Source organism: Mustela putorius, unplaced genomic scaffold, assembly GCF_011764305.1.
Source record: "Mustela putorius furo isolate JIRA1106 unplaced genomic scaffold, ASM1176430v1.1 tig00000870_pilon_pilon_pilon, whole genome shotgun sequence".
In the NCBI taxonomy this organism is placed as follows: domain Eukaryota; kingdom Metazoa; phylum Chordata; class Mammalia; order Carnivora; family Mustelidae; genus Mustela; species Mustela putorius.
In genome coordinates, this window is record NW_025421503.1 from 1584331 (window position 1) to 1597339 (window position 13009).

The 13009-nt window shown below is 33.7% G+C and overlaps 1 protein-coding gene across 1 annotated transcript in view; it reads right to left on the reverse strand.

The window, feature by feature from the left end:
• The window catches only part of HDX (highly divergent homeobox), a 247300-nt gene that overhangs the window by 19978 nt on the left and 214313 nt on the right, over window positions 1-13009 (reverse strand). Inside the window, exon 7 of the mRNA XM_004776045.2 lies at window positions 2504-2580. Within this exon, the coding sequence (XP_004776102.1) occupies window positions 2504-2580 (77 nt within the window). The remainder of the gene's footprint in view (window positions 1-2503; window positions 2581-13009) is intronic.

The window sequence follows — 13009 nt, forward strand, 5'->3', positions numbered from 1 at the left end:
CTGCTTATTAATTAGGAAATTATTATAAAACTATTTAAAATAGAAAAGTCTCTCACAATATTTCTGAAAAACAAGAGGCATTTGAATTCTGCTTAAATAGTTCCCTCCAGTGACAGGAAACTCTCTTCCTTTAAGAGGAGTCTTTCTAATGCTAACCATGCCTACTTTGTTGCATTGTTTTGTTTTTTAATTACCATGTACATCTTTACAATTTCTAATGTAAAATATCAATATGTGAAATGCATTCCAAAGTCAAATGCAGTTTTCTAAGTCACTTATTTAATGCACTCCATTAGCTAGACAAATTGAATGCAGACATTTATGATATAATTATAAAAATAAACTGGTGATTTTCTTCCTTCACTGAACAGTAAAAGGGAGAGAGAGAGATCCTAAAGTGTCATTATGTTATAATCAAGGTGCAACATGGTTCGTACAGTATTTTGCACACAGTAGGTACTAATTAAATATCTGTCAAAAGAGTCAACAAAACAGCTTACTGCTGATGTGAAGAATGACCAGTAAACTCCCAACCATGGGGGCAAAGAAAGTTCTCTAATCACAGAACATTATTTTTTAAAAAAGCAAAAGCAAAACCAAAATGAGCTCTAAATATTTGAGCACTGGTATTGCATGGAAGTATTGAATTACTATATTGTACACATGAAACTGATATTATACTGTATGCTAATTCATTGGAATTTGAATAACAATATTTCAAAAGTCCCAAACACACCTAGAATGATCATACTTAACACATTGCCTATGGGGATATGTAACCATAACAGGATGTGTGACCTACAGGCTTCTGAGTCAAGAGGATAGTTGCAATGAAACTGATTTCTACTGCTGATTGGAGATGAATCTAATTTTTTTTATTAAAATCACTATAAACTTGGGGTTTCATTATGTCAGCTTTCACTAGACCTAATTTGATACTTTCTAAAAAATTTTTTTTAGATTCTCTGTTTGGATCAGTTCTGGAGAAAAAGAGGTAAGTAATCCAGGGAAGAAAGCTCCAAAGGCCACGCTATAGATTTTTGCATATAAATCAGTCTTAAATGTTTTTGTGATTTGCCATCTATGAATAATTGCGGGCACTCAATGTTACAGGCAGAGGAGATGGACCTTTGACAGTCTGAAGTTCTGTCTCTAAAAGTGAATTTTTTTTTCCAAAAATTAGATGCCTAAATGAGTTGGGTCACTCCATGCAATTATTTCATTTATTATTTCCAAATGTCTGCTGAGGGGAGATCCAATGCAGAGAAATTCAGACTAAAAATGAGCATGTGTTTACAGAAGAAAAAAGGGTTTAGTTTGTAAATAATTGTATATAACTTGTTTAGTGTAACTCAAATCTAGAGCAGAGAAGATTATTACTTTACCGAATTTGAGAATATTAACACAACTAATTGTGGAAATAATTATTACCAGCTATCTAATGAATACATTTCATTAAAATCAAGGTTTGTTTTCCTATATGTCTATTGAGTTGTGTTAGTAGGGTCAGACATCAATTGAAATCAGGACTGAAATCAGTAAAATGTAATCCTAAACTATATTCTGCATGTGGAAAATACTGTTATAAAATGTTGCTTAACAAAAAAGAACAAAACTGTAATTTATGTGTTCAACTTCTACTAAGGAGATGTGGAAGAATTATAGTGTCCTATAAATGTTTATAATAGAAACCAGAAATGAAGTTACACCCATTTTGTAACAGAGAAATCCATTATAGGGATCGTTTTTTAAAAGACCACAATCAAGCAAAAATCACTTTGAAAGAAAAAACAAAATGGCATTTGCCTTTATGTTTGCTTTAATATTATTTTGATTTCTATATTACTTGATGAAGTCAAGATACAAACAGATGCTGCTAAAACAGCTGCTTTGAGAACATTTCTATATACCAATAATGTTTACTTTTTCACAAAGCCCAGTTAAATCCACATATACCCTGTCTCTGCCTGTATTTCAGCGTGTTAATATTGTCTTTCCTCCATCAGTGCAATTTTTAAGACTAAGAGAGTCTAATTCAACTAGAAAGAAGGGAATGTTCCAAACATAGTAAAGACAGATATGGTCTGAACAGAGAACTCTGAATGAGAGTCAAGTGTATCTGAATCAGATACAAGTCTTAGAACTAAGAAAGCCTTCTTTCATTATCGCAGTCTAACCTCAGCCTTAATTCTGTTCTTTGCTAAATGTATTAAAGAAAAATAACATATGTATAAAATGTCTATATGTAGTAAGTTTTGGGTTTTTACATTCGCAAATCTCTTCAGTCAAAAAAATTGAGGCAGAAATGACAGTGCTTTAAATTTCATTTCTTTAACCCTCAAAGATAAATAATTTCATTGATGACAGCTTTGTTTTGGCTTGTGAAGTGGAGAAGGATATAATTACAATAACACTGATATTATTACCAACTGGAAACACATTCTTGAAATCCATCATGTAGGAAAGAACCCATCATGAAGAAAGAATTTTAAAATGTACATACCACATTATCTGCAGATACTGCATGGTGGTCCTCCTCCTTATGAACCCTTGTCTCATTTGGAACTTCACTGGACTCTTCTATGGAAAAAAAAATGCTGTGATTTCATTTTTCATTCCTCAAAACTTTATTGAGAATGCTTCTTTCAAGATAACTTAAATAATTTCTTTACTTTAAAAAGATACAAATGGGGGTGCCTGTGTGGCTCAGTCAGTTAAGCATCTGCCTTTAGCTCAGGTCATAATCCCAGGGTCCTGGGATTAGGCCGCACATTGGGCTCCCACCTCAGTGGGGAACTGGCTTCTCCCTCTTCCTCTGCCACCACCCCTGCTTGTGCTCTCTCACTCTGTCAAATAAATAAATAAAATCTTTACAAATAAATAAATAAATAGACACAAATGATAAATTTATATCATATATGCTTTGATAAGCAGTTGTACTTCTAACAGTGCCTTCTAGGAAATAAGTATGGATAAGTACAAATACAAGGATGGCCACTACTGTGCTGTCTATAATTGGAAGAAAAAAATGAAGCAGTCTATATGCTTAACAATGAATGATTGTTTCATTTAGGACCTATTCCTTCAATAAATACTATAAAAATGAAGGGCAAGAAGAGTTGATACTAAGGAAAATATTCGCCATCTACTGTTAAGTGAACAAATGAAGGTAACAAAACCTACTACGTAGTCACACCATGATTTTATTTATTTATTTATCCGTTTATTTATTTATTTATTTATTTATTTATTTATAGAGAGGATGTGAGTGCAAATGGGGGAGGGGTAGAAGGAGAGAGGGAGAGAATCTCAAGCAGACTCTGTGCTAAGCATGGAGCCCACCATGGGGTTCCATCTCATGACCCTGAGATCATGACCTGAGCCAAAACCAAGAGTTGGTTACTTAACTGAGCCACCCAGACATTCCGATGATCTTAATTTTGTAAAAGAAAAAAAGTGTACATTTTCATCTACAATGAAAAGACTGATATTATTTAGACCAAAACATTGACATTATTATTTTGGGATGGAATTACAGGAAATTTTATTTTTTTTCTTTGGTCTAATTTTACTTATTTCAATACTTCTTATTTTTTCAATTTGCTTACTTATATTGAAATATTTTAATAATGAATTTGTATTGCTGGTTGTAATAGAAAAAATGATCAAAGCAATTTTTGAATACATGATATAAAACTATAAATATAGTACATTTCCAATTTTTTTTAAAAAGCAAGTGTATGTGAATACACATACATAAACACACACATACCCCTGCATATATGCAAGGAGAAAACACTGGCAAAAATATTCACCTGCTCCTATTTTAAGAATAGTTTGGATTATGTAAAAACTTCTTACTGTATTTTCATATATTTTCTGTAATGAACATGTATTCCTTTTATGATCAAAAGGGAGACAAACCATAAGAGACTCTTAACTATAGGAAATAAATTGGGCGTTGCTGGAGGGAAAGGGGTTGGGGGGATGGGGTAAACTGGGTGATGAGCATTAATGAGGGCACATGATGTGATGAGCACTGGGGCGTTAAATGCAACTGATGAATCACTAAACTCTACCTCTGAAACTAATACAATATATGTTAATTAATTGGTTTTAAGTAAAATAAAAAATTCAATATTCTTAAAATGTGAAAAAGTTAAACTAATAAAAATTAATTCAAAGAAACAAGTCTTTTAAAAACTCTCTGTGTTGAGCTAGGAGAAGTGGCTAGTTCACAGCATATGCTGTCTACCAAATAAAGCCCTCTCTTTGATTACCCCTACAACTATCTACTCCTTAGTAAAATAAGACAGCAATATTTCTCTCTTCTTTATGCACAGTCATGTCATTGAGATTATTTAAACACTAGTTGAAGTTGTCTGCCTCTTGGTAGCTGATGTTTTATTTCATCATAGAAAGCAGAAGAAAGGAGTGCCTGGGTGGCTCAGTCAGTTAAGCATCTGCCTTTGGCTCAAGTCCTGGGATCTAGCCCAATATTGGGCTCCCCACTCAGCAGTGAGTCTGCTTCTCCCTCTCCCTCTGTGATCCCTCTCACTCTAACTCTCTCAAACAGATAAATAAAAATCTTTTTAAAAAAAGAACTAAAATATTTATCAGTCTTCCTAAGATTTTTCCAGACACATTCCTTCCCATGGAAAGATGTGTAGAGGTCCCTGTATGAGCATGGAGCATTAACAGAAAAACAAAAAACAAAAAACAAAACAACTAATGGAGGAACTCACATGAGGACATAAAGAATTAGGTTTAAGATATACAGCAAAACTTTACCAAAATTTTAATGCAAAGTCCACCATAAATTCAATTTATTTATTTATTTATCAAGTTAGTGATTTTCACGTTTTTATTTAAATTCCAGTTACTTAATATACAGTGTAATATTAGGTTTGGGCATACAATATAGCGATTCGACAATTCCTTACAACACCCATTGCCTAACCACAAGTGTACTTCTTAAACCCCATCACCTATTCCACCCATCCACCTCACCTCCCTATTGGTAACCATCAGTTTGTTCTCTATAGTTAAAAGTCTATTTCTGGGCACCTGGGTGGCTCAGTGGGTTAAGTCTCTGCCTTTGGCTCAGGTGATGATCTCAGGGTCCTGGGATTGAGTCCCACATCAGGCTCTCTGCTTGGCAGGGAGCCTGCTTTCTCCTCTCTCTCTGCCTGTCTCTCTGACTACTTGTGATCTCACTCTGTCAAATAAATAAATAAAATCTTTAAAAAAAAAGGAGTCTCTTTCTTAGTTTGCCTCTTTCTCAGTTTTTATTCCCTTTGCTTATTTGTTTTGTTTCTTAAATTCCACATATGACTGATCATATGGTTTTGTCTTTCTCTAACTTCTTTTGCTTAGCATAATACTTTCTACCTCCATCCATGTCATTGCAAATGGTAAAATTTCACTTTCTTTTATGGCTGAATAGTAACCAGTTGTATATATATATACCACATCTTCTTTATCCACTTATCTATCAACAGGTGCTTGGTCCACTTCCATAGTTTGGCTCTTGTAAATAATGCTGCAGTAAACATAAGGGTGCATGTATCATTTCAAATTAGTGTTTTTGTACTTTTTGTGTATATACCTAGTAGTACCATCACTGGATTATAGGGTAGCTCAATTTTAATTTTTGAGAAGCTTCTCTACTGTTTTCCACAGTGGGTGATCAGTTTGCATTCCCACCAAGAGTGCACAAGGTTAATTTTTCTTCATGTTGCTCCCAGAACTTGCTGTTTCTTTCTGTATTTTTTATTTCAGCCATTCTGACAGGTGTGAGGTGATAACTTGTAGTTCTGATTTGCATTTTCCTGATGATGAGTGATGTTGAGCATCTTTTCATGTGTTTGTTGGCCATCTGTATGCCTTCATTGGAAAAATGTTAATTTGCCTCTTCTGCCCATTTTTAATTGGGCTATTCACTTTTTGGGTCTTTAGTTTTATAAGTTCTTTATATATTTTGGATACTAACCCTTTATTGGATACATCACTTGCAAATATCTTCTGCCATTCCATAGTGTGCCTTTTAGTTTTGTTTGTTGTTTCCTTCACTGTGCAGAAACATCTTATTTTGATGTTGTCCTGATAGTTTGTTTTTCGTTTCCTTTGCCTCAGGAGACATATCTAGAAAGAAGATACTGCAGCCAGTGTCAAAGAAATTAGTGCCTGTGTTCACTTCTAGGATTTTTATGGTTTCAAGTCTCACATTTAGGTCTTTGATCCATTTTGGATTAATTTTGTGTATGTGTATTTTGCATGTAGTTGTCCAGTTTTCCCACCACCATTTGGGGAAGAGAATTTTTCTCATTGAATAGTCTCTCCTGCTTTGTTAAAGATTAATTGATATAGAGTTTTGGATTCATTTCTGGGTTTTCTATTCTGTTCTATTGGCCTACATGTCTATTTCTGTGGCAGCACCACACCATTTTGATCAATACAGCTTTGTAATATAGTCCAGAATCGTGATGCCTCCAGCTTTGCTTTTCTTTTTCAGGATTTCTTTAGCTATAATAATCTTTTGTAGTTCTATACAAATGTTAGGATTATTCATTCTATCTCTGTGAAAAATGCTTTTGGTATTTTGATAGGGATTGCATTAAATGGGTAGATTGTTTGGGGTAGTATAGACATCTTAACAATATGCAATTATGCAGCTATTATGAGCATGGGATGTCCATTTCTTTGTGTCATTTTCAATTTCTTACATGAATGTTCTATAGTTTTCAGAGTGCAGATCTTTTACCTCTTTGGTTAGGTTTATTCTTAGGTATCTCGTGATTTTTGGTGCAATTTTATAAGGGATTTGTTCCTTGATTTCTTTTTCTGCTGCTTCTTTATTGCCGTATAGAAATGCAACAGATTTCTGTATGTTGATTTTGTGTCCTGCAACTTCACTGAATTCCTGTATCTGTTCTAACAGTTTTTGTTTTGTTTTGTTTTGTTTTGTGTTTTTTGGTGGAGGCTTTTAGGTTTTCTATACAGAATATCATGTCATCTGCAAATAGTCAAAGTGTGACTGCTTCCTTGCCAAGTTGGATTACTTTTATTTCTTTTGTTTTCTGATTGCTATGGCTAGGACTTCCAGCACTATGTTAAATAACAGTAGTGAGAGGGGACATCTCTGTCTTGTTCCTAACTGTAGAGAAAAAGCTCTGTTTTTTTCCCAGTGAGGATGGCATTACCTGTGAATTTTTCATATATGGCTTCTATTTTGTTGAGGTATATTGCCTCTACACCTACTTTGTTGAGGGTTTTTATCATGAATGGATGTTGTATTTTGTGAAATACTTTCGCTGCCTCTATTGAGCACCATAAATTCATTTTTTTAATAAAAAAATGATTCCTAGATGGAGGAGACTTTATTTATTATTTAGACATTTCAAATCACAGGAATTTCGAAACCTATGTAATCAGCAACTAAATTAAATGAAGGGTGGGTTGAGCTGATACTAGGACTAACTCTGTCAGAATAGATGTTACAGTGCTCATCAATAAGATCATTACTGGTATCATTCCTTATGGCTTTGCTTTATATTTCTGTTCCTACTTGCTCAAAACTATATACATTTATGCTTTACTGGCCATATATATATGCAGGGTTTGACATTTTATTAGATGTAAATAAAAATTATTTTGAGGATTTCTAAAATAAAAATGTATGATGTGAGACAGCTGAATAAGGCATGTTTTCTTTTGCTTGCAGATAGCTTCCACAGTACTGCAAGTTTGAAGGCTAAACACAGTCAATATGTCACTTATTCCTCAGGAAAAGCAACTCCTCAAATTGGAAAATAAATAAGTAAAGTTATTATCAGTAAAAACTCTAGAGGGCACTCTATATGGTAGTCATATACTTAAACTGAGTACCTGCTAAACTATACTTTATATGCACAGCCATATAAACCCACACACATGAAAAGAGGCCTTGCTATAAAATTTAACATTAAAGATGTTAATTACTCTCATACTTTAAACAGTTTGATTCTCAGGATAGTAAGAATCTTTAAAATTGCTCAGCCATGCATGTATTTTAGCAGAGACACAGAATTTTACATCAAAGAGCTGAGTAATCTATTACTGTTGCTGGATTTTGCAGTCCTGTGAGGGGTGAAGCCAAGCAGCTTTACCACATCTCCTTTCTCTTTATTTTCACACAGGGAAAGGAAAACGAAATGGAAGAAGTGAAGGTGGGAGACAGAAGGTGGAAGTTTAGAGGTAAGTCAGAATCTTGTATCAGGGAAGTACCTGTTTCTCAGGAAAGAAGAAATGGAACTGAAACTGCTAAAAGATCGTAACACTTTTTGGTGATTTGGGCTAAACTTGCCTTTTACTGTATTTTAAAAATATAATGCTTTGGGGCACCTGGGTGGCTCAGTGGGTTAAGCCCCTGCCTCTGGCTCAGGTCATGATCTCAGGGTCCTGAGATCCAGCCCCAAGCCCTGCATTGGGCTCTCTGCTCAGCAGGGAGCCTACTTCCTCCTCCTCTGCCTGCCTCTCTGCCTATGTGATCTCTCTCATCCTGTCAAATAAATAAATAAAATCTAAAAAACAAAACAAAAAAAATTTAAAAAAATTAAAAATATATAAAAAAATATAATCCTTCTTTCAGCATGTAGAGTTTTTCTCCTAGAAAAATTTAACACATTGTTAAACTAATTTTTAACATGTAAAATGTTCCTGCTTTAAAGATATTTTTCTTTTTCTTATTTAGAAGATTAATTTTCTTGAAGCAACAGCTATATTATAAGGGACTGTGTTTCAAGTTGTTTAATTTTGAAATAATATGGGCAACTACTCTATTTTGTCTCCATATCTCTCAGACATAGCTAATGGAAATCTCAAAGTAAACATATTTAACTACATGTTCATAACTGAAAGAGAATAATGTTAGCATATCTTAAAGTTATGATATTAGTCTAGGCCACATGATACAATTCACTTAATCATCACAAAAGAATCACACAGCTAAATCAATCAGTTTAGCATTTTCCATCAGCAAAATGAGAGAGAAAATAGTACAGAACTCATTGGAAATAGTACCAAAAAGGGCTCTTTTTAAATTTTAAGACTCTTTTATACTTTTCTGCTCCAACTTCTGATGAGAATGAAAAGGTTATTATGCAGCTGTAAAAAATAAGCCACTGAAAGGAATTCTAGGCAATCTCACTTCCCATCAAGTATTTTTTTGATTCATATATTAACTTCTCTCCCTCCTTTTTCTCATTAGGTCTTGATTGCTATGCCAGCCACCTACAGAACGCACTATTAAATGACAAAGGATGGCAGTGTAGGAGCAGCGGTCCATTAGCAACCTTAAAATTAACTCACTTTTTCCCCATTAACTACTGATTTTTTTAAATTCCTTTTTAAGTGGGGAAGTGGAAGTCTTAGGTTGAAACTCCCCTTTAGGGGCTTATGTAATTTACTTCAATCAAAATATTTCTTCATAGCTCTCCCACCCACTCATGGAAAAGCACAAAACCCCATAATCTTACAAATAGTTGCCAGCCATCATTCTCTAAAGATCCATTCATAAATCACTGAAAATATTCAAGTATTCCCAGGCACATATAATTTAGTAAAGACTAATAGAAGACAAAAATGGTTTAATGGACCAGATTATAAATAAGGGATTTGGAAATGATGAAATAGACTCTTTTTTTTCCTACTTCACAGTTTTCCTGTACACCAAATTCTGTGTTATCATCTTCGTCAATACCAACAGCAAAGACAGTGAGAGACAGAGGGAGGGAGGGAAGAGAAAGAGAGAGAGAGCGAAAGGAAACAACTGAATATTCACAAAAATTTTTAAACACTTGGTATTAAAATATATGGCCCTGACAATACTAAGAGCTTTTATATGCTGTTCATTACTCAACCTATTGCAATCTGTTGGCTTCTATCTTGCAACACACATTGTTTTTTGAAAGAATCCCTTAATCACCCAATTCAATGGGTTCTCATTCTTTTTAAAATTTTATTTTCATTTTTCTTTTTTATTAAGTTATAATTGGCATACACCACATACACATAATTAATATATACAATTTGGTGAGTTTGGACATGTGAATACACTCATGTTACCATCACCACAATCCAGGTAATAAACATATCCATCACCTCCAGAAGTTTTCCTGTGTCCTTTTTTTTGCGTTAAGAACACAATATGATTTACCCTTTTAACAAGATTTTTTTAAGTCTATAACCCCTTATTGCCAACTATAGGAACTATGTTGTCTAACAGTTATACTATAGTTGTAAAATTGTAACTTTATACTCAATGAACAACTCCTCATATCCCTGTCTCTCATCTTCTGGTACCATTATATTGACCACTTATATACATTTTGCCATTTTTAGATGCCTCATAAGAGAGAAGTTTCTATTTATCTTCCAAGAGATGACCAAGATAATGATATTTCTTTCTTCTAAAATCTCTTTCTTTGATTTTAGTAATAACATAACATCCTCATTCTCCTATATCTGAATATTCTTTTGATGGCTCCCTTTTCTTCTCTAGCCCCCAAATCTGGATATTTCTCAACACACAGCTCTTATACATCTTCTTTTTTATTTTCCATTTTCTCACTTAACTATATTTTCTATTTCTATGGCTATACTTTTTTTTTTTTGCCTCAATGTGGGTGGTTCCTATATTTCTTTTCATGTCTTAACTCCTCTTCTGGGTTTCAAACCCACATTATCCATGAGTCTGCTGAACAGCTCCACATGGAAGTTCTAATGTCATCTAAAACTTAACACATGCAAAACTGAATTTATCTTTCCATATTTTACTACCCACTTAATGCAGTGTCAATAAAAAAATCTTAAAATGATTTTGGGGGAGAGGGATTGGGAAAGGTATGACTAAGCAATTCTAATGTCAATCTAGTAATCAGATCACTACCAGATATTTAGATATTTTATAAAGCCACAGTTATAAATAATTAGATCAATGTAACATAACAGGAAACCCAAGATGTGTATGTATACATATATGTGTGTATGTATATAATACTTGATAAAAAGCTACAATTAAACTCACTGGGAAAATGCTGGATTATTTAAGAAACAGTGTAAGGGCAACTGGTTAACCATTTGGAAGAATAGAATTAGGGGTTTTCCTCACATATCTTGAAGTAAAATAAATTCTACACCAAATAAATATCAAGTTGTAAAAATGAAACCATGAGAATATAAGATGCAAACATGGGGATATGTTGACATATTCCATTGTGGTAAAATGTAATCATGACACTGAAGTCAGAAACCATAAAGAAAAAGATTGATATATTTGGCAACATAAATATTATAAACAAAAGTTCTAACATCCGTAATCAAATTTAAAAGGCAAAAATTAAACTGAAAAATATGTTGTTAATATTCATTTTTTAAAGATTTTTAAATTTATTTGTTTGACAGATAGAGATCACAGGTAGGCAGAGAGAGAGAGAGAGGGGGGAGGAAGCAGGTTCCCTGCTGAGCAGAGAGCCCGATGTGGGGCTCGATCCCAGGACCCTGGGACCATGACCTGAGCCGAAGGCAGAGGCTTTAACCCACTGAGCCACCCAGGTGCCCCTGTTGTTAATATTCTGATAAGTAAATTAAACAAAATTGGTCAGTGCAAGATTCTTTTTCTTTCTCTAAGTTGCAAAAAGGCTATATATTGTATGATTCCTTTCATATGGAATATTCAGAAAATACAAGTTTATACTGTCAGAAAGTAGATCTGTGGTTGCCTGGGTTTGGATGTGGAAATGAGGGTTGATTACAAATGGGCTCAAATTTTTTGAAGTGATGAAAATATTCTAAAGTTGGATTTTAGTGATGGTGATAATCCACAACTCTATAAAATTTACTAAAATTTATGGGATTCTACATTGACAATAGGTGAATTTTATGATATGTAAATTAAACCTCAATAAAAGTGTTCATTGAAAAAGTGCATGTTATTATTTCAGTTCTCACTAGGGAAACACTGAGCACTGTTATAAAGATGATCCAGCCTATTTTCCTTAGTTTAGAGATGTGGAGCTAAGGCCCCATGAATTAAATGTTTTGCCTGAAGTCACATAATCATCTAGTGAAAGATCTAGAACTTTCACCCAGGTTGCCTATTACCCTGATGTTAATCATATTATACCATACTTTCTTTTATTACAATACATTGATGATGTTCTAACATAAATTGATTAGAATTCCAATAAAATAAAAATAGTCATGTACTTAATTATAATTATGGATTGTTGCAATAACCAACATTTCTAAATGTGAGAGATCATTATTATGGTAGATAAGTATTGTGATGACTCAATGAGGCTCTTTAGGTGGAGGCATTAAAAATTTAAAAAAAGATTAAAAAACAATGGGTGTTGGTGAGGATAGAGAGCAAAGGGAACTCTTGTACACCATTGGTCTAAATGCAAATTGGCACAGCCATTATGCAAAACAGTATGGGGGTTCCTCAAAAACCTAAAGATACAATGACCATGTGATCCAGTAATCACTCTTCTGGATATATAAACAAAAGAAATACAATTAGTACCTCAAAGAGATATCTGTGCTCTCACATTTCTTGAAACATTATTTATATTACCCAAAATATGGAAGCAACCTAAGAATCTGTTGACAGATGAATGGATAAATTGAGAAATATATATATATGAATTATATATATGAATATATAATATATACATATAAACACATACACACACACACAGGGGAGTTTATTCAGTCTTAAATAAAGGAGATCCTGTCATTCTCAATGCATGGATGTACCTGGAGGACATCATGTTAGAGTAAATAAGCCAGGCACAGAACTAAAAATACTGCACAATCTCACTTATACGTGGACTCTTAGAAAGCCAAAGAGAAGCAGAGAACAGAATTACAGTTACCATGGTGGGGAGGTCAGGAAATGGGGGAATTTGGCCAAAGGATACAAATTTGCAATTACATAGGATGGATAAGTCCAGAGATTTAATGTACA